Genomic DNA, 23463 nt, shown 5'->3' on the forward strand with positions numbered 1-23463 from the left:
GCCACCTCGTGGTTATCTGACCTTCAGACATCCCCCTATTGATTCTCTGTCTGGTTCTGACTGCCCTGTTAAAACAATTTCATATCAATAATTTTACTCTTCGCGCAACCGTAGACAGCTAACACGTGTTTCGTGGCTAGCGAAAACTACGCCGTTACCCGCCGCGGTGGCTCAGTGGCTAAGGCGTTGCGCTGCTGAGCACAAGGTCGCGGGTTCGATTCCCGGCCGCGGCGGTCGCTTTTCTGATGGAGGCGAAAAGCAAAAACGCCCGTGTGTACGAGATTTCGGCGCACCTTAAAGATCCCCAGGTGGTCCAAATTAATCCGGAGCCCTCCACTACGGCGCGCCTCATCGCCTGCGTTGCGTCGGCGCGTTAAACCCTACAATCAATCAATCAATCGAAAACTACGCCGTTCACGCGATGTTGCCACAGTCGCTCAGACATTGGCCAGTGAAACGTGACGGTAGAACTACACCCCCCTCTCTAGTGCAAAATTAAAGATTGACGCATTAGTTTCGGCTAGTGAAACACAGAGAAAAACCGAATGTTATTTGCTGCAAAATATTTACGTGCCCAAAGTGCTTGTGAGATCACACTACTGCCGCTCACCTTTCGGAATAATCGAAGCTGCAGGATATATCATTGAAGGCTGCACTATATAGCAGATAGACAACTATATTTAATGCATAACAAAACACACTATGGCAAAGCACAGTACAATGACGGGGACCTTATCCACTGCGAAGAACCAAGCTTACTGTTGTTACTGTCTTTACCACACAGTTTCATACGGTGTTGCTCATAGAAGTGCTCTTCCAGGTCATGCCATGCAGCATGTTGCATTTTGTTGCCCTGGACATTGTAGCAATAATCACAATGAAGAGGAAGTTGCAGGGGTGGACAAAAAAGAAGAGAAGGAAGACGAGGAACTCATCGGAAGCTATGTTCGTTGTAGCAAGGAATTGAGTCTAACGTAAATAGACATTTTCTTTCTTTTGCTGTGGCATTGGACTCCTTTCTTCAACACAGCTTGCAAAGAAGGAAAGGCTACTTAAACGCAAAAAAAAAACCGTTAAGCAAACTCCGACAGTAGTGCAAAATGTCCAGAGAAGAAAAAAATGATAATTGTTGACGGCAGTGCAAGGTAGGTTCCTGAGCCCGGTTCGTCAGCGCAAACAGCCCACGTGTGTTTCACACCGGCAATACTCTAGCGTGGTTCTGGCGCTCTAACAATACGTTTGGTTGCTGGCGCTTAGATTCATGATTCAATCTTCACGTCATTAGCAGGCACGAGAATCGCGATGAAATATTGAGAGCCAGCCAATGCAGACAAAGAGAAGAGAAAGCTATTCGAAGTTTTGAAGGCTGACCTCCTTCAACACTTCACTTGGGTTCCTCTTAACTTGTCTATCATCACATTATCAGGAATAGGAAATGCACACTTTCGGTTTCAGCGTACAGACGCCTGACTGGCTTTGTTCCCGGAAACGCTGTGAAAAATCCGGGAGTTTTTTTCAATACTTGCTATCCCTCTAAGACTCAGCCGAGGCAGGGCAGTTGCAGATGACTGCGTTGAGCGACACTTCCCATAAGCGTTATTAACTATGACTTCCGGCCAGAAGCTGGCACACATTGCACTGCCTTCGAGGTCATCAAACGAAGCGTGCGCACCGATTTTATGAGTATGGTGAAACTGCAGCCTTTCAGTGTTAAAATGAAAACTTTTTTTTTCTGTAACGGACAAACCCCTAGCCAAAGGTATGCTACATCAAGCACCTGCTATGAGCCAGAATGGCTGATACCCACTCACAGAGTGTTTTTACTGCAATTTAAACCCGGCTTCATTGGCCCGTACCACAGCGCCCGGGGCAGACAAAAATTTTCAGCTTGTCAAATGATATAAAAGTAATTTATTAGAAATTCCTCCCGTATGCTTCCCCGTGCCGGCAAGGAAAATCCAACACTTCTTTGCTGATGTAATTTCTTGGCGTGAAATGACCTTAGCGGTACCCATCCCATCTGCAATATTACTTTTACCTGAGTGCATTTATAGCATAAACATTTTCATCGCAGACGCCAAAAAATAATTTGCTACTTGCGAAGAGTAGCCAACGGACCCACTGTCTCAAAAGGACGATTGTCCCCGCTCCGCTACGATTCCTTTTGCTTTGTAAGTACGAGTCCGGGCTTCTATATGCAAATGTTATAAGCTGGTCAGACTTTCAGGAGGTGGAACGTTAAGGAGATTGCGCAGACAAGCGGGCATATTCAAGAAAGAGCCCTACATTTCGGACTGACTGTCCAGGGACACGCCTACGCAAGCTTCTAAAATTAAAAGGAGTGTGAACCTCTGGTGTAACCGTATAACCCACAACCATAGTGTAACCTAAATTATTTATAGTGTACGGCGCCCAACATATGTATAGTGCATAGCATGTAAAGTTACGCAGTGGAGCAAGGAAGAACCCGTTAAAGTTTAGTTCAGAATAACACAGCTCTATGACAAAGACGTAGCCCAAAATTAGTGAGCTTCGCAAATGGGGAAATGTTACGAGCAGCAAACATCCGCCAAAAGCCATGCTAACAAGCAGTCTCGGTGCGCTTTTCCGAAGCACAAATAGAGCGGAGGGAACTGCGCTCGCCTGTGCGACAGAGAACAGTTTATATGTCCGCTCAGCCACTAGCGGGGGCTCCCCAAAAACAATAGCCTGTCAGCGAGTCGGTCGTCCGGACTTGGGGCAGCCGTGTACCACACGACGGCTGCCCCACTGGCGTTTATTTCGGGCCGAGTTTACTGGTGCCTCGCTCCCTCCTCTTCTGTTCGCCGTATTCTGGAGCTCGGCATCGCTGGGGGCCGGCGACGGAGCGCAGCGCCGCCCCTGAGAAAGCGCGACCGCCAGGCACATCGCCCCAACTCCCGGCTCTTCTGGACCGCAGCCACCCGCCCAACTCCCCCCCTCTCTCTCTCTCTCTCTCTTTCTGCTCTTCGAGGGCAACTAGAAGGAAAGGAAGCGAGGACCTTTCACTGCCCCTCCCCATGCACTTCCCGCTTTCTTCGAGCTCCTTGGATCCACCTTGAGCCTTTGGGCCCCGAAAAACGCAAGCAGGAAACACACAAGCGACCGAGCAGAACGTTCCCCGCGGCTCGTCTCCCCATGCCGGTCGTCTCGATGAGCTGCGATGAAAGAGAAGGCGACAGCTAGCGCTGGCCACGCCGTAAGAACGCTGCAAAAGCCCGAAGGCCGAACGGGTCCCTCAGCTAGCCAGCCGCGCCGCTGCAAGTAAGGTGAGCTCGGCTGCAATTATATGTACACAAGAGCTCGCTGTCGCCAGTCAGGATGTAGCGGGACACGCACACCTTCCCCTTGGCTTTCCGTTCGCGAGTTGAAAACTTCGCTATGCTATAAGAAGCCCAAGTGAACTGGCGTGAGTCACCGTGAAGCAAGCGTCAGGTGCTGCCTACAGGTGGCTTTGACTTTGGGGGGCTGCCGCATAAAATGACGCATTGCGTATCAGCCCCAATACAAGGCTGTTCGTTGAACTTTTCTGGCATCGTTTTCATCTGTCTGAGGTGACCGTTTACTGCTCTTGAAATATTTGTGACGCAATTAAGTTCAGTTCCTTTTTTTTATTTCTATATTTCTATTTATACTTATCGTTCACCTCTTCAGGCTACTTAAGGAGATCGAGCACAAACCACCTCGGTTTTACGTACATCCATCCTTGCCACACCTGATAGGATCTGAGCAAAAGGGAAGGAGCATAACTATTCTGCTGTCTCCCTCCCCATTGTCGTTAGACGGATCCCCTCTTTCTCATCACCTCCTACGATGCAGCATTCTGACATCACTTTGCCTAGGCAGCAACGCTATGCACAGCCTTATGGACCGCTTTCAATTAGCCGAACCCCCCTGACTTTTAGCTTTTTTCTTTTTTTTATGACGTCTTCATTTCTGCTTTGTACAGGTTATAAACCTTGCGACAGAAATGGGGGAATTTATGGTGGAGGGGGAGGGGGACCGCTGTCCACGTCTTCGAGGTGGGGTGGTCCCGACGTCGGCTCTGTAAGGAAACGGCCGGGTCCTCTCTCGTCCTAAAAATATTGAAGAAAAGCCGTATTTAGCCTAAATTCGATACTCTAAGTATAGTACGTGCTTACCTGGCCCGATACAGAACTTAATCAACCAAAACATAACCAGTTCCCCGTACTCGCCACTTGAAAAAAAAAATCATTTTGAGCTTTTATCTAACGAGCCTACAGCTGAGCTACAAATCCCGCTGTACTAGAGAGCTATGGATTCACATTTACTACTTGTGATTCTTCGACGTGTGTCGCAGTCTAGCAAACAAGAGCGATGTTCTTTCTCACCTCCGTGTGAGTAGTTCAGATGGAGCCGGGGAATTAAAGACACGGTTGCGCTTAGCAGAGAGAGGCAGAATAAACACTACTTCAAACTCAATGCCTTAGCCCCTGAGCCGTCGTTGTGGCTGCAGTCTTCAATCGTCTCGACATAGTTGGGGATCAAATTTCAATTTCAAGTGGGTACAGTTACGGTTGCGTAAGAAAGACATAAATATTTATCTTCCTACCCCCGAACACTGTTTGAACAGACCTCAAGCATGCTGGTTGAAAGAAGGCGTACTACAAGTTTGTTGGCAAACAAACCAGTTGCACAAAGTTTTAAAATAAAAAAAGTAAATATATTCTACAAAACATAATCAGCAAGTATAAGAAAGTGTACACGTGCAAACAAAACTATTGCTTGTATTTTAGGTTTGATTGACTGAAAACATGTTGTTCCTCGTAAAGAAATGTTGATACTTGTTGGAAACTTTTTTTCTGAACTTCGTCACTTAAGTGCCTGCACGTTATCGGCTACAAACTCTTGATTTTCAGCTACTTAGCAAAGCACAATCCAGAACCGAATGCGCACATACAGTCTTATGATGAAGCAGACCTGTGGGTCTGCTTCATCACTACTTCGACTGACCACTAATTGCGACCAAGAATGGAAGTAGGGCAATCACGAGCACACGATTTGACTGAAAAAAGAACTCCGATGACACCTAAGCATCCACAACTTATGAGTTGTGGATGCGAAAGCATGGAAGGGACCCTGCAACGCATTTTTCGGCTTTTTGTATATCCTAAATGCTTGCAGAACGTTGTCAACAAACACACTTAGTGCTTAGAATAAGGGGTCGTAAAGTACCTCTGCCAAAAATCCCTTCTCTATACCCATCAGATAGCTTAGAACTTAGAAGCTCTCTCTAGAGATTTTCCTCTCTTTCTCAGTCTTGGCGTTCGTCGACCACTGGAATTACGTCATTGCAGTGGTGTAGCGGCTATTGGCCGGCTTTCTTTCAGTTGTAGCAACACACGAATTCAATACACACTTCAAGAAAATGCCCCAAAAGCAAAACAGAAATGGAAGGCACAGCTGCTGCGACGAGCAAATCAACCGGTGCCACTCCGTGCTGGCGATAACTATAGCTTTCGCAGTGCTATCAGACGCAAAGGAAAGAGTGAAACCGTTTATCGGCAGTGTTACAGAGTCCCTTTAATATCCACTTGAACGCCGGCGAGTTCTCCTTCGAGTGGATATATGTTGACGTCGTAGCCATTCGGAATCGGTGAATCGGTCGTGAGCTTCTGGCGGCAGCTGTCAACGTCGCTAGCCAATCCACCCGAGTAGGTATGTTGCTAAGCCTATTATCAGGCCTAAAATGTGGTTATCCTAGCGTTAGCCCAACGACGTGCCAAGCAACGCCAAAATCACTCGACGTCCTGCTGCGTGTACCGGTTGTCCACGTCTTCCACTTCGAAGGCCGACGCGTTCGCTATAGGCTCGTGCACCTGTAAACACCGTGAAACCGCGTTGGCGTCAGTGATGCTTGTTCTACTCTTATTTTTAAATCTCTGAGTTCTCTTCCTATGCAGTCCCACATTTTTACTATTTGCGTTTCCACACAATTACCACGCTTTTGATTTCTTTGCCCCATCGGCCAATTTTTGTAGACATCCCGACGCTACAGACGCCACGCTGCGGCTTTTCTGCTCAGTGGGCCATTTAACACGGTCGCATTAAAACTGCATTTTCGCTGCGACGTTACGCAACGCAAACATGACGTTTTTTGCATTGCGTGATGTAACAGCGCAAGTCGCGTTTCTTAGTCAAATCGTGTCTCTAATACTCATTTCTCAAACCAGCTCTCTTTGACGCAGCAGTCGGTCATTCAGCTGCGTCGTGGCTAAAGAGACCCACAGAATTTTTTTAGGTTCTCAAAAGTAGGAATTGTTTTCCTATTTATTTTGGTAGCTAGCGAGCATAACTTACATTTTACCGTGTCTTCGGAATCGGTCGCAATGATGTCACCGGAGCTGACTCCTCTCTCAAACCTCTCTCTCACAGTTGTTTTATTTTGCCGGTGGGTCACATATAAGTCAGTTGTTTTTACCTACGAAGAAACGAATGAAATTGTATAAAAAATAAATGCAAAACCTTTGGGGTATAGCATTTTTTAGCCTTCGATTCTTGGTAAAATTATAAATATCGCCTAATTAACGCGTAAATTTACAGAAACGCTTTTACACTCATGCATCTGCCACGCCGCAGTCAACACGAATAACCGCAACTGCGGTTGATTCACCAAATACGGAGAACAAAGAGGCTCACCACAACGTTAACTCCAAAAAGACAGATGTCTATGCTTCTGTGGCTTAAAATGTAGGCCCGAAAGCATGCGGTTGGGGATGTTGCTTAGTCTGAGTTTAAATACAACAATTTTAGTGTTTCGAAGTGTATATTCAGCGAGCGTCGTGGCATGACCGGTGCTTGGCCGCGAGACGCCATCGTTTGACAGACAGAGGTTGCGGCGATGACAAGGTCGCGGGAGACCTGAAGAGTAATATGCGAATTCGTCTTATTGAAACGCTATTTACGCGGTGTAATTCCTACTAAGAACACATTTTAATTAATTTCTGTTCTTTTTTTATTACTTGCATTGCTTTTTGAAAACATCGGTTAAAGGTGCCCTGAAACACTTTCTTTAATTTTTTTTCAAAATTTCGAGTTCTTTCAGACCGTACTCAACAAGCGCATCCAGTATTTTGATTAGGTGGCCACAAACTACCGCAGAAAATTTTAGTGCTCTAAGCTCATCGGATAACTTGGAAACGCGCTAAAAGTTTTGTCTTTCTCGGCCTCGGCATTGTTCGCGCGCTTTATTGACGCCAAGTCTGCCTTTCAGTTGAAGATGTAAAGGCAATTGATGGAACGCTACAAAAGCAATGCAGAGACTTGAAGACGTATCTGCTGTGACGAGCAAATCACGCAGGGCCATTCTGTGCTGGCGGTAACGCTTTCACAATGCTTCCAGGCACAAAAAAAAAAAAAAAGAAACAGGGAAAACGTTTATGGGCACTGTTCCAGGGTCCCTGCAAATTTGGGCCTATTTTGTAGTTACGTGACTTAGGGCCGTATTTTGAGTCCCTCCTCTACTACACTTGCCCCCTGGGATTACACGAATGTCTTCTAAGTTTTCTTGCAGACATCAAGTTTTTGAAGCTCATTTCATGCAGTGCGTGACCTTGGATCCTTCTTTAGTTCCCACGGGGGAGCCCGCTCACGTAGCAGGCTCTTCGGCTTTTGCCGCAGTCACGTTTCCATAATTCCCTTCATCAGCCATTATGAACATCTTCATGTTTTAATCTACGGGCCCTCTACGCCCATATATACAGTATTTTAGGATATATCGCACAAATATCATACATATTTTATGATCAAACCTGACAATTGAAAGGCCACGTAACATAGTTTTGCCGCTCTTTGGTCTTAGGTGCCCTTGCGCGAATAAACACATACATACATACATACATACATACATACATACATACATACATACATACATACATACATACATACATACATACATACATACATACATACATAAATACATACATACATACATACATACATACATACATACATGCATACATACATACATACATAGATACATACATACATGCATGCATGCATGCATACATACATACATACATACATACATACATACATACATACATACATACATACATACATACATACATACATACATACATACATACATACATACATACATACATACATACATACATACATACATACATACATACGTACGTACGTACGTACGTACATACATACACACACACACACACACACACACACTCTCGGTTGAGCGAAGGATTCCGCAATGCTCATGCATGGGGAAATCGATTTGGAAGATCTCCTCCCCTGGAGGCTCGAGTGGGAGTGGAACACAGAATACCACGTGCAGTGTTAGAGCCGGCACCAGCTCCGGTGGGAGAGGTGTTTTTGTGTGATCGAGTCAGAACCAGGCATGGCTGGCGACCATGCCTTCCGGGCACCATGCGAGCACGGACGAGGGCAGAACAAACTTCACTATGCAGGCGAGAGCTGTAAATGAAATCAGGTATCCTTCCTTCGCCGTAGTGCCATTTTCAGCGACATCACCGGCACAGCTCCAAGTGCTCACTGCGCCTTATTCTAGCACCAGATCAGGCACTCGCTCCTGGCTGTTACGTTGTCGTTTCCAGTTTGAAGGTGATGACGCCCTTTCGCGGACGCTTGATGATCATGGCTGATAACCACAGCTACTCCGGCTAGAGCCCACGAAAAATCGCTCAATGAACCTAGTAACGCTTTCGCGTTAAACCCAGCCTGCGCTGTGCACTGCGCAATGCGAGCATCGTGTACTTTTCTTTTTCCCATCGGTCAACACCACAACGTATTTGCCATTTTAGTCGCATATACAGGGTGTTTCAGGAAAAACTAAAGTAATTTTTAAAAATAGGCTTTCGGAGGTAAAATCGTTTTTGTCGCGGGAAGGGATCAGGAGCCGTGGCGGACGGAATAAAACGAGTTGCAATTGTTATTTAGGGTAAAAATTAACTAGTACGAGCGAATTATCTTTTTATTTATTGCAGCTTTGCGCGTGATTGTAACGTGGAAATTGCCGAGGATCATCAGCCAACCGGATATCCAGCGTTAGATTTGCGGTAATGTAACTGCCCGCAGACCTATGCGCTGAGCACTTCAGTCCTGCGGACGCGCGCATCTGTAGCTCAGCGGCTGCAAAGCGCCGCGAAGCCATGCCCTCGCGTTAACGTCACGCAGAACTGCACACGCCGCACGTACGCAGCGCTTTATCACAGCCAGGCTAGAGCAGAGGCGCGCGTCAACACGGGGACATGGTTTTTCAGCTCAGTTTATTTATTTAGACAAACCATGTCTCGGCAGGAGAGGCAAAAGGCAGATTAACTCTGCCTGACGGCGGTCATCAACCCCGTAAATTGTAACATTGCAGCATTGCACAGCAACGGTAAGAAGCAAAACATGACCACTAGCTATACAAAGGTAATGCAGAAAAAACAAGATTATAAATTTTTCAAAAATAATATAGTAGCAATTACAATAGGCGCACAACACAAATAATTACAAACTACACAGAGTAACGCTACACAATTCCAAACTTAATTGCAATAAAATGCAGGAAAAGCCAAAATTGTACATTTATCAAAAGTAATATAGCAGCAAGCACAACAGGCGCACAACTCAAATTATAACAAACTACACAGAGTAGCGCCATACAAACTACACGTAGTAGCGCTACAGAATTCCAGAAATTAATAAATGTTAATTTTTTTTCTTTAGAGCGAGCCAAGACGTGGTGTGTTGCAGTAATTCCACAACAGCTGGGTGCTTATTTAGGTATGTGGGAATTTGGTGGTATAATTTTTGCATACCATAGATTGTCCGGATCATTGGCGTCCTAAAACAACTCGGCCGAAGATCGTAATGCACATTTACTGGTAGATTTTGTTCTAAAAATAATCAGCGCTTTGCAGCCGCTGAGCTCCAGATATGGGCGTCCGCAGTACTGAGGTGCTCAGCTTATATGTCTTCAGGCAATTACATTTTCGCAAATCTAACGCTGGATATCAGGTTGACTGATGACCCTCTACAATTTCCACATTACAACCACACGCCTAACTGCAATAAATAAAAAGACAATTAGCAAGTACCAGTTAATTGTTACCCTGAATAGCGATTGCAACTCGGTTTATTGCGCCTGTCATGGCCCCTGATCACCTAGCGCAAGAAAAACAGTTTTACTTTCGGAAGCTTATTTTAAAAAAACAGGCTTTCGGAATTACTTTCTGGGAAGACTTTAAATTACTTAAAGTCTTCCCTGAAACACCGTGTATATGGCATCAAATAGTTCAAAAGACACAGTGTGCATTGTTGACCACCCCGTAATTGTCCATGCCGACGTTGTGTCGGAAAGTGTATCCACGGTAGTGTACTTTCGTGAATTTCACTTATCTGAGGATTTTTTTTACTCCGTCACGGATAATTCGTGCTTCCCTAGCCAAGTGAGAGGGTGAGGTTATTGAAGAATTGCATTTTCGCGCGACCTTCAAAGTGGTTTCCCCTGTTCAGGAAACATTTGGCGAACAGCCGCCGAGGTGGAGCCGCCAAGGCGCCCACTCAAAAAGAGTTGGATAAGGGTTGGGCTACTGATTGACAGCAGGTGAGGATGTCTCACTGGCTCCATGTTGGTCAAGCACGAAATACGAATCAAGGCGGAAGGCACGGTGAAACGACTTTGTTCGTTTTGCACGACACGGCGTGCTTTCTGTTACTGTCGTACAGGCTCGCGATTGATTCGTCAAGAGTTGAGCGGATACATCACTTACATTGCCTTCAGGTGCGTCGAAAATTGCTGCACATTTTTAGCAGTTACCATTAGAATTCAGAACCAGTGACACCGAAGTGCTCTACTTCGTATTTGAGGCCGAGCGCTATATCTGGGCTGCAATGAACTGCTCCAAATTATGCCGGGTATGTCGTTGGCTGTTGTCACTTGCACAGCGCCTGTTATTGTGCCTTGCTTAATTGAGTTAGCGTGGTCGAAAAGCTACACAAGACAGAGCTTTTGAAGCGACCGTGCCCCCGTGGCAAATTCTACGGGCGGCAGGCGCCTGAACTTGACACTTCAGAAACCGCGTGCACAAGCGGCAGCCGCCTATTGTCAGTCGCACCCGAAAACACCCGACAGTAGTTCTACCGTGGAGCATCATTGTTCTTCGCTGGTCGATTGTGTCCACCCGTTTGGTTTCGATTCAGTCGAGCTTCGGCTACTCGCTCGAGATCAACCAGTTAAATTCGCCATACAACGCAACCTATGACGTAGTAGGCTCCTCCGGTATAATTTTCACCGTCTCGACATTTTTTGACGCACACTAAACCTTGTACGAACGGCACATTCGTTTTTAACGGCGTTAAATACTGCCGTTCAGCTGTAATGGAAGTGTGGGCTTCGCGCGTACCATCGGAACGCCGCTGCGCCACTACGGCGGGGTTTAATTCCTGAACAAAATCGCCACGAAAAGGCTTATACTCTTTGGAAGTCTGCTTACTATCTCACATCTACATTTTATCTTCATGTAAGCTTATGAGGAAGCGTGGAGAAGCGGGAGGAAGAGATAAAATCGCAAAAATACAGAAATAAGGTATTAAAAGGCCGCCGATTACTCAGATAACTTTAAAACGTTGCACAGAGATGTACAAAAGCAATGAAAAAGGAAACAGACAGAGAGAGAGAGAGAGAGAGAGAGAGAGAGAGAGAGAGAGAGAGAGAGAGAGAGAGAGAGAGAGAGAGAGAGAGAGAGAGAGAGAGAGAGAGAGAGAGAGAGAGAGAGAGCTTTAATATTACCTGGACAGGTGAGCCCTGTTAGCGGCGGTGCTGCGCCAGATAGGGATGAGTACAGTGAAGTGGGCGAATGTGGGGGATTGTGGAGATTACAATAGGTGAGAAAACAAAAAATAAAATATAAAAAACGGCACTCAATAAAATGCTAGAAACGAAACTCTAAAGCGGAAGATGAATAAAACAGTACACTAAACGGCGCCCAGGAAGTAGAGAACGCCAAACGAACCAAAAGAAAATATATGTACATGACAACGCAGACGGGTATGGATGTAGCCACGCGCACAGTTCAATAATTACAGAATTTTTTCTTGCGCAAAGTCCCGCAGATAATGTGGCAAAATTTTTGTCCCTAACGAAGAATCATCACTGTTGGCCCACGGTCCCAAAAATGGACACACTTGAAGCCTACCTCCACGTCGCACACGAGACAGGGAGCTAGCTGCTGTTGCTCGCGCAGCAGCAAACCTCCGGCAGATAGATGCACGCAGCTTCATTTTTTTCGAGAGGAGAGTAATTCCCTTATCTCTCTAACCGGGTGGACTGAGCAAATGTCGAAGTGGCAGCAGCCTCACAGCAGATATCCTCCTCAGCATGCCACCGACCCTCATTACGAATTTTGCTTTCTACGCGGCCTAAACAATAGTCCTGGAGCAGTGCTGCATCGTCTGCGTCTCGACGTGACCAGGGGCGTCAAGATCAGAATAGGGTGAAAAAGAAAAGAAAAAAGTGACACATGTTAGTACGGGAACGCGATTTCTGAAGAAAGAAAACTGGCTCCGCACTCTTAGTAAAAATTTTCGTCTGTCTGCTTTGCTACATTGCAACTGATTAAACAACCGCCGATTCCAAGCCGGTAAATTTCACGAATTATCCACTGCACTGTGACATTACCCAATGCAAGCATGACATTTTGCACTACGGGACGCCAGAACGCAGACCCCATTTTTCGGCTCAATTCATATGCCGGCCTTATTTTTCGCCGTTATTTTCATTGGACTAAGCGATTGGCCACTAGGTGCAGTGTGGTGAAACAGACCAACCAAATTTTTCTAAAGTGTATAATTTTTTTTAGTGCGGCAACCATAGCGACGCAAACGTTCCCTTCGGCGCGGAGGTGTTTCTGAGACAGATTTTAGTGTACAGTTGTCGCATCACTTTCGCTCTCAGTCAGCAACTCAGTAACGCGTGAGGAAATGCCTCGGTGGGATTACCTGTCGTTCACAATAACCCAAGGCAAAATTTATTTATTTATTTATTTATTTATTTATTTATTTATTTATTTATTTATTTATTTATTTATTTATTTATTTATTTATTTATTTATTTATTTATTTATTTATTTATTTATTTATTTATTTATTTATTTATTTATTTATTTATTTATTTATTTATTTATTTATTTATTTATTTATTTATTACGTGTTGACTGACTGAAACGGCGGTGTTAATTAGCCGTTGTATGAAGCGTTGTCCAATACACCTCTGCACTGCCTACTCTTCCTCAACGCACCTGAATGACTAATCCCTAGAATTTTCTCTGAGTATTCTGCCAATGACAAGGCCCGATAGTAGTGTGCGCTCAGGCATTACTGAATGAGAGCATGACCTTTCGCGTTGCCCAACGCCACGGGACAAATAGAATTGTTCAGTCGAATCGCGTGACTGGCCTTGTCCTACGCCGAATTCGCGCTGTTGGTCGCGTCGGTGGGTCACTCGAATCCGTTGGGGCGAGGCAGACCGAGGGTACTGCCTCCGCACGTGCATACACTGCAGCTGCTCATTTTAAAGCGATCACGGCTCTCTAATAAACCTTCGCCCTGCTATGCGGAAAGCAAATCGTCTACTACCACGTGAACCGTATTCTGCAAAGCAATTTCCTAGATTTCATACGCTTTGTATCGAAAGTATATTGTTAATAGCACAACACTTCATTATACATAACAATTCACGTTCATGATTATATCAGTTTTCTTTTATTATTCAGTCACTACATGCTGAGCATCCAGGGCCGTGGGGTTCCCAGCTTTCTTCCTTTTTTTTTTTTTCGTGGATTCAAGATAGCTTGAAATTGCCGCTATTTCTTAGCTTATGAGGAAGCAGTAGTAATAAACAAAAAATTTATTGGCGTAAGTTTGGCGGTAGGGATGGGAGATCAGCCTCCTTATGCGAGGAGGCTGCGAACCTGCACTGCTTCCGGAGCTCGTTACGAGAACTTGCTGTTGCTCCGGCGATAATTTGGTCAGCGCGGTCTCCCATTGCTCAAAGGTGGAGATTGGTGGAGGGCGGGGGATGTGCGAGCAAGAGAAGATGAAAACTAGATTTTATTTCAGTAATATCTACATTGATTAAGTGGTACTTATTTCCCATTAGGTTTATATACACCGTTTAGCTAGCGCTGTATTAAATATCATCTTCAGTGATCCCAAGCAAGTTTGCAAATAAAGCGCATTTCTAGCGTAAATTGTTAATTGACTAACGCATTATGAAAAGATATTGTACTATATGAAAGGTATTCCAAAATTACGCCAAATGTCTATTTGTATTCGATGCAGTGTCACCACTGTTCAGTACGTAACCTTCACAATTATGCGAATAATCAAATTTTTAAATGAGAGTCGCCAAGCTGAGAAATTCATACAGCATGTCGAAATGAACGTTTAAAAAGTATAGCACGGCTGTTCTTAAATCATTGCTTTTTTTTAATATATATGAATACGGTTAAGATCCCTGTATGTTTTCTACACTCTAAGACAATCCTGTGGCTGAGTTTCGTCACAGTGCACTCAATTGACCGATACAATCACACAACAATAAAATTTCTGCGAATGACGATGCCGAGCACACGATTTGACTCAGCGGTAGGGCGTGCGCTGCAGCATCACGCAATGCAAGCCTGACGCATTTCGCAGTGTCACACAGCAGGTCACATTTTTGAACCAAATTGTATGCACGTTGCTGTCATTCGCCGATGAGTTGGTCACTCCAGTGTATTGTGATGAAGTTGTATTACAAGCTTTTTATAGAGTGTACACTCTAGGCTTAGTAAGCATCTCATACCCCTCATCCAACACCTTATTTGCTCAGGAAATTTCGGCTATTATCCATGAAAATAATAATAATTAGTAAGATCACATGCTAATTTCTATTTCTCAGCGATGATTGATGCTGTATTACATTCTTAAGCATTTGTATCTATCTGCTTCACCGCAACGCTTATAAATTGCTGATCATTGCGAAAGCCAATAACCAGTCTTAGCATACATTTTGGCTCGAACATACAAGCATGATGTTTTGCATTCCGTGAGGTCACAGCGAAGATAAATATTTGCGACCAATCTTATGTCTCGTATCGCCATTCACGAAGTATGCTCCATTCTCGGCGCAGTAATTAATCACTCAGGTGCACGGTGAGAAAGCAGACCTTGGGAAGTATCTTGGAGTGAACCCTGTTTTTTCAGTGAGGTTTCGGCTCCCTTTTGCGTTCAGACATTAGGCCGACTTCTTTCTGATGTACTGCTTTTTTGTTTCTGCTTGACAGATTATCGTCCTAAAATCAAGGTTTGAATTATAAACATAGGTTCTGACACTGCTGCTCTCTGTAAGTACACCTCAGCGCAAGGTGTGCAAGGAAGAATGGCCTCATGAGACATTCCACCTTTAGGTGTACCTGAAGTGTGCACTAGCAGGTCCAAATAAAACGGTAATTGTTATTGCAAAAGCCTTCAAGCCTGCCTACAAAGCCTGGCATATCTTTCTGGGTACAAACAGGAGCGAGCGAGCTATTCCATACGGCCTTTGTCCGCGAGAAGAAAGGCTGTGGTCGAATGGCTTTCTGAAATTTGTGTATTTATCAAACAGCGCGACATTCGGCCTTTCTGTATGAATTTTACATTTCTATACCTCCGCAGGTACGGAAAGATAAAATATACGCTTTTTAAAACACCCGCTGGTCGGCTACGCCTTAATTCACATGGATGACCAGTTGTTACGATCAAGCGGGCAGAGGAGGTGAATGACGAGATCCAGTATACGATTTTGCCCAAAAAACGTTGTCTGCTCGTCTCAATGCAGGCATTGCGAGATCTCCCTTTGAGTCAAACCGTACGTCGGGTATCGTCATTCGCCATTTTGGGGCTACATGGCAAAATAGCCTTACAGAAATTTATCAAAGTTACTTTACCTCTCGCGCCATGTTACACTGCATGCGACACGCACGCAACCGAAGAAGGTACAAGTGTGCGCCACCGTGCTGAGTCCCAAGCGCTGTGTTGAGATTTGTGCGCGGGTACACGCAGGAAACCAGCGGCCAGCCGGCGGCCGGCGGCTCGCAGGACAGCCCGCTGCTCAGTCCCACGGGCCTGGTGTTGCTGCCAAAGTTCTACGAACCGCCAAGCCAGGACACCATGATGGACGTGCACCCGCTCAGCTTCCATAGGAGTAAGTAGGGCCTACAGGCCTACAAGGGCCCCTCGCTGCGGCGTACTTACGCACACCGCTGTGCGTATGCACACCAGGGGAAAAAAAGGGGAAGTGGGGGGAGAGGCAACGCAATGGGTACCTGTGATGCAAGACGCCAATGAAAAGGGGAGATCGACACTTTTTCCGGCTCGCTATAGTTCTTTTCTTCATTGACAAGATATATACCTAGCAATAGTCTTGCTTAAGAAGCTAGTACTAGTTTATGACACTAAAAATTGTAAAACTAAAGCCAACTATTTTGCCGTTTGAAAGCAGCACTGCACAGAATTTTTCGTCACCCAACCCCAGGATCCCATGATAGTAGCTACGGCACGACGCAGAACACTTGAAAAGAAAGACGACGAATCATTGCTAGCTTTCAACTGATTTTTTTTTTAATTTATTGCATTTGTATCATAAGGTTGAGGAGACATATTCAACGTTGTGACTTCTGGCGTTATACGTCGATTTTTACTTGATCTTAAGGCATATAAGTGGTCAACTTTTGCAATCAGTTTCAGTAGCAAGTCAGCGCTCCATTTGCCTGAGTTTTTCTTCGCCTTGTAGTAGGTACAGGGGGGATTAAAAGAAATACGAACAACGGAGCACACAGCCTCCGACGCATGCTGCACCGTCTGGCTGCAATGTCAGTAAACTGCGTGCATGCGTAGATCTTTCAGAGCGTTTGAGAGTGGGCAACTGTTAGGGGAAATGCTTGATAAAGAAGCGACGCCGGTCATTTATTTTGAGGCGCCTTTTAGATGCGACTGCATCTCATTCACTCGCCTTGTCCCTCCATACGGCGTTGTCCGCACCCCTCCCCTACACTATGAAAAAAAACAATAGTTAGCGGCGCCCGGTTTCGATCCCACGACCCTGTGGGCGGAACGCGAGGTACATGGTGCTCTTCCCACTGCGCCACAAAACCGAGACAGAACCAAATGCTACGAACGCGCCTTATATCCTTGACTCATTCAAACTACGTCAAGAAGCTACTGATACAATGCATGATGGGGCAATGATTAACACTTGCAATAAAAGAAAAGAAGCTCCCACTTATAGCAACACTGATTGAGTAAAGGTCGTTGCGACAGCGAAGCCCCAAGCACACCACTTAGAGAGATTGACCAAGATTGGCCAATAAAACATAATAATAATCATAAAACATAATAATCATACGCGTTCCCGACACGTTTCACGCAATTTCAGAATCAATCCAACGGAAACACCAAGTGAACCCCACGATGCGTCGCATCTACACAGGGTTCCCCTCGCGGAGAGTTGGGCGCAATTTTTTTTCTTTTTTATGCACTGTCGCCACCGAGCATCTTGTTACCTACTGCATGCGGGAGCCAAGCGCGCAGCAGGCTGATTGCACCTAGCATGATGCCCTTCAACGATCGTACGGCTCAGTGGCGACGCAGCGTGAAAAGGTGCCTCAAAATAAACGACCGACGTCGCTTCTTGATCAAGCATTTCCCATAAATGTAGGCCACACTCTCAAACGCTCTCGAAAAAGTGTGCATGCGCGCAGTTTACTGACTTTGCAGCCAGATGGTGCTGCATGCGTCGGAGGCTGTGCGCTCCCTTGTTCGCATTTTTAATCCCCCCTGTACTTACTATAACGTGCCACCTCGCCCAATTTCACACTTTTTTGAGTACACATAATATACGAAAAAGTGCAAGGGGTACCGAAAAACGTCGATGTGGCTCCGCTTTGTATCAAGAAGGCTGCCTTTCTCAGCGATTCTCCACAAGGTCTGGGATTCACGTGATACCCGCCGCGGTGGCTCAGTGGCAAAGGCGTTGGGCTGCTGAGCACGAGGTCACGGGTTCGATTCCCGGCCGCGGCGGCCACTTTTCTGATGGAGCCGAAAAGGAAAAACGCTCGTGTGTACGAGATTTCGGCGCAGGTTTAAGATCCCCAGGTAGTGAAAATTAATCCGGAGCCCTCCACTACGGCGCACCTCATCGCCTGCGTTGCGTCAGCGCGTTAAACCCTCACAATCAAAATCATCAATTCACGTGACGTATTTCAATGTTTTCCTTTAAAAATATTCCGCGTCTATGCTTCGCCACGATGCACCTGAATTTTCAAGCGCTTCGTTGAAGTGAATGCGTACCAGTAATAAGGATGAAAAACTGAAGATTAGGCTCAAAACCGTTATTAGGGGCGAAGCCGCTTAGGGGCTCGGGATGTCGACGTCTCCTGTCGTCGTCGTCTCATGTCGTCGTAGTATCATGTAGTCATGGCACTAAAGCACCGGGACACTCGTTTTCCAACGCCTCGCGATAGAACGTAACGCGTACCAAAAGAACACACCGGGGCACTCGTTCTTCAACGGGGGCCCGCGCTAGAACGTTTCATGTCCATGGGGGAAAAGGCGTATACTAAAACAACACACCGGGACACTCGTTTTCCAACGCCTCAGGCTAGAACGCTTCGTGCTTCAAGGACTTACAACAAAGCTGTATACCTCTACTCCCAACGGTTTCATCTCCGTGGGCAAAAACGCCAAGGCGCCAAGAATACACCTATATATGCACAGCATGCTTCGCCCCTCCCCGGTTTCACGTTAGTGGAGATGGTCCGGGATTTTTACTCTTTACAACGGCGGCCATTTTCGTAAACCGGGTAACAACGGCGCATTTTCGCAGAATGGAGCACCTAAAGCTTTCACCTTAAACGTTGCAACCCGACATATCTGCTTGCCTCGATGGTTGACAATCATCATCATCATCATCATCTTACTCAGGTCCACTGAAGGACGAAGGCTTCTCCCATTGACCTCCAACTGCTTCTGTCTTGTGCTGCTCGAGTCCACAGTTTACCCCCGAATTTATTTTTTGCACTGTGACATCGCCGCGACACCAAATGTCATTTCCCATTGTCTAATGTTACAGGGCACGCCGTTATTTTCAGTTACTTCGCATGCTCAGCTTTTTCACTGACCTACTTTGATTTTGTTTCGTTTTTGTTTTTGTCGCAATGTTTTGTCATTGTAATAAAGGAACGAGTAGCAGCAGCAACAGCAGTAGCACCAACGGTCTGAAAAAAAAAAAGCCGCATCTGGTGCTGATGCGGGGGTGGTGCGGGTGCCGTACAGGGCGGGAGACAGCTAGTTTTTGTGGACTCGCGGATGCGTGACACTCTTTCGTCCTTCTCTTCCCTGGTGCAGAAAAGACCTTTTCTTCGTCAAGCTTCTACGAGGAGCCGAACTGCATATATCCCACAGTTGAAGAACAGGTGGAGCTAGCGCGGAAAATCGCAGACTCGTTGTCGGCCGACACCAACAGGAAATCCCGCGGGGCTAACATGTTCTTCAAGCGTGTCAAACGCTCCCACAAATGGGTCCACGAAGGTATGTCTCCCCGCGGCGCCAGGCCTCGTGTGGCTGGAGCCATGCACGTTACATCCCACTTTCAAGAGAATCGTTCTCGCCAATTCCTGCACGCGTGAAATTCAACCCTAACGTCGAAAAGAACCTGGCTCTCCTTTCACTCATATCTTTTTTTTTTTTTTAGCCCTGTTTGATTCCGAAATCGATTATACGAGCGGTAGTTTTCCGGATATATACAGAGCGTAGCATTGAAAGAAATTTTGTGAAGACCTAAAATAAAAACAGCGTGAATAATAAGTTCATAAAATCCTTAAAAACATTACATCTATCACAGGTCAACTTCTCGGACCTATGTCCAAAAATTTTTGTTTGGCTTGGGTGGGTGAAGTAAAAAAAATGATATCGTTTCTTTAACATCCCGACAGCTCTATTAAGACCAAGTGCAAGTGCAGGGAAGAAAAGGGCCGGGAATACTCCTTGCGGCAAGAAACGCAGAAAAATACACGCGAGATATTAAGTATATTCCTAAAATACCCGCGCTGTATGGTACCATTGTCGCGCGCAGACCGTAACCAAAATGTTTTTGTTTGTTTGTTTTTAAGCCGGGCATTTCTGCTGGTCGCACTTGGCGCTAAGTCGTGTGTTTATAGCATGGCTAATTAGACCATACCGTATAATAGCGAAACAATTTCTTTCAACCGGTTTTTTTTTTCTTTACCATGGGCATTTCGCAGGCGTCATATAGAGATACACAAATGGACATTGGTATGCCCCATTAGGCGTTTGCAATCATCTCACTGCTCTTTGATGTTTTTTTTTGTGTGTGTGTGTGTGTGTTCTTAAACAGCTCCCGATTACTCCGACTCCGAGGCGACTCTGTCCGGCACAGAAACGTCCCGGGAGGAACTTGCCACGCCTGACCCAGCGACTGTGCCTTACAAGATTAGCAAGGTCAGTCGAAAGCGATTTCAGGCAGCCACATAAAACAAAATCGGAGAGACTGCTGCGTTTGACCTTATTGTTCTTATTTCCAGCACACGCCCGCTATTGACCTCAAAGCACTAGTTGACTCGGTGGGTGTGAAATCAGCCGTAGTCGGAGGCGGCTTAACCGAGAGACGGCAGACAGAACGGCCGACGGCACGAAGAGAATAACAGTGAAGTACCTTAGTTTAAGCGAAAATCAGACAAATTTGTGTCAGGATGAAAATGGAACACAGGGCACACGGAATCTGAGATGATCACTCATCCCCTACACCACTGCGGCTCCATGGCTCTTGCTGACTAAAGGTGAACCTAGTTAATGCATGCGTTGTGGCCTTTCTACTTAGAAACGTGTATTAGAGACATGTACTCAGGCCTACATGAGTAATTCAAGCATGCTACTTAAAGAAGTAGCGGTCAGGCCAGCAGAAAGGTACGGTCCCGCTAAACGTCCTCTTTGATGGGTAACACGAACGCGGGTATGCGCCATCCTGATGTTGGTGGCGCCATCATGCGGCATCCGCTGTAACCTGCGATTCTACGGCCCTGCCCCAAACAGATGAAGCACGAGCAGTGCGAACGCATGGGGCTGTGTGATGGCCTGACGTTACGCTAATGTTAAGCTGCCGGTGTTCTCAACTTGATGCACCCTGGGTTCGGCGTTGCTTGGCACGTCGTAAGGTTCAACGTTACGGCTACCTAGCGTTAAGCCTTCATAACGACATAGCGATGGCCCTTGGACAAGACACTCAGTCGTAGTAACGCAGAGAATAAAAAGACTCGAAGGAAAATGATGGACTCCACGGAACGGTTCACATGAACCATTGGGTGGGATCATGAAACATAAGCAAACATTAAGCACAGTAAAGACTGACAGAAAGCAGCACCTTTCGTCTAGGTGGTCAGAAAGCGTGCTCTTTGAGCTATTCCGCAGACCAGGACTTGTGCCCCTCCATGCAGCCCCGAATGCCCTTGGTTAGATCAAATACTCTACCATAACTGGATACTGCAAAATACCAAATTCTCTTACCGAACACGAATCGAATACCAGAAACGTTTAATCATATTCGGGCTCAGAAATATAGTGTCGTAATCGGACAATAGTGTCGGCGGTCAATCCCAGAGGACGGATATGCACATCATCGTGGGCCGGGTTAAGATGAAGATTTGGCGCGTGACACGATCTAGGACAGGACATGGCGGACAGCGCGGGACTGGGTGTGCGCAGCGGTACCTGCTGAGGATCGGACCTTGGGGAACGAGACTTTCAGTAAACGTGTCGTTTTCTGGGGACTCGGTGTCATTCCTAGGAACCGCGGCCGGGTATTAGGACTCCGGTACCACAATACCAACACCTATACTAGAGACGCAGTACTGCACTCGTGTCTTGTTTGCAATACTGCATTTTTTTTTTCACTATTTAAGCGCTAAAAGTACAAAATGTCACCTGGCGCTTTTCAGTCCCTAGTAGAAAATAACAGCAACAACCAGATAGACGTTTCTTAATTGCAACCCGCATTTTTTAATCATCATCTAATGTTAAAAAAAAATTGTTGCTAACAACATTCAAAGCACAGCAACCGCCTTCATGCACTGCGTTCCCACATTCTCTCGACGTGTTCCATGATGAAATAAGTGACTGGTTATCGAACGTCTCACGAGAAGACTACACATCTTTGCCATTGCTGTTTTTATTTTATTGCAACTTGCGCCAAGCCCGTTGTGCGCAGGGTCCCCCGAAGCTGAAGCTGATCCTGGACCCGAGGCACCTACAAGACGCCAACACCCTGCGCTCGACGGGCATCAGCATAGTGGAGCACAACGCCATCAGCCCAGAGGTGTGCCTGGACTTGGTGAAAGACCTGAACTCTCCCTGCGGCAAGGGAGCCGCCATGTTCGCTAAGCGCAAAAAGAAGTCCGAAGACTGGGTGGTGGACGTGGAGCGCGTCAAGGCCCAGCTGGGAGACCGCTGGCCCGAGCCGCACCAGCCCGTGGCGCCCATCCGCACGCCCATCAAGACGCCCGTCGACCGCTTCAAGGAGTCGCTCGTCAACCCAAGACTCAGGGTGGGTGTCAACAACGTTCTAGTTTAGGCTAAACAGTACGCCTGCTTCTGTCGAGGGATCAACTTGCCATGGCATAGTGTTCAATTCCGTCGTGGAGAGAAGTGGAATGTCGTTTCCAGAAGGCAAGAGAGAAATTGAAGTGGGCACAGAGTGTGCAATTGAATTAATGGCAAATAGTCATTTTGTGAAAATTGCGGCATCCCAGTAATGGACAACCCGTACACGTACGTGGCGCAGCTGGTGAAGAGCCCGTGGGAGGCGGCGCTCGAGTCCCCCATCGGCAGCTGCGAGAAGGCGTTCGCCGTGGTGCGTCCCGAGGAGGTGGTGGAGAGCGTGATCCGTGCCGCCGAAGCCAAGGGCGTGCCCGAGCCCGCCTCGTACCAGAACGGGCTGTCCTCGGGGCACGAGCCGTCGTACGAGCCCAGGCAGCCAGCCCCCTACAACCCCACTGACCCGTGCTTGGCCAGGGCTCCGAGGGGCTGGCGGAGCACCGCCACGCGTGAGTCGACACTTTCCACTAAAGAGGGGAAGAAGAGCGACGCCATTCCTTTCAAGCAGGCGCTTTTAACATATGAGGGGCCCTCGATTGGGGTATCTCACGATGTGGTGTCGCCAAGGTGCGTCACCTGTCTAGCACATTTGGTCACTGTGCACTCGGGGTATGGCGCACACTGCTGGCTATACAGGGTGGACCAACTATCATGCATCAAGATTTTAAATAACTGCGAAGGCGTTACGGGAAGAAATACTAGTGCATAATGTTTCCAGTACAGTGGAGCAGCACCCAGTAATTTTTTCGTTAGGGAGGTTGAATTAGGTAA

The 23463-nt window shown here is 46.5% G+C and overlaps 1 protein-coding gene across 1 annotated transcript in view; it reads left to right on the top strand.

Annotated features, from left to right (window-relative positions):
* LOC144148487 (uncharacterized) overlaps positions 1-23463 on the top strand; it is a 124175-nt gene that overhangs the window by 95367 nt on the left and 5345 nt on the right. Inside the window, exons 6-10 of the mRNA XM_077680023.1 lie at positions 16090-16231; positions 19432-19614; positions 20441-20544; positions 22307-22642; positions 22880-23141. Coding sequence (XP_077536149.1) covers positions 16090-16231; positions 19432-19614; positions 20441-20544; positions 22307-22642; positions 22880-23141 — 1027 coding nt within the window. The remainder of the gene's footprint in view (positions 1-16089; positions 16232-19431; positions 19615-20440; positions 20545-22306; positions 22643-22879; positions 23142-23463) is intronic.

Source organism: Haemaphysalis longicornis, unplaced genomic scaffold (assembly GCF_048455015.1).
Source record: "Haemaphysalis longicornis isolate Haplotype H1 unplaced genomic scaffold, Haemaphysalis longicornis Haplotype H1 scaffold_1, whole genome shotgun sequence".
NCBI classification, from domain to species: Eukaryota; Metazoa; Arthropoda; class Arachnida; order Ixodida; family Ixodidae; genus Haemaphysalis; species Haemaphysalis longicornis.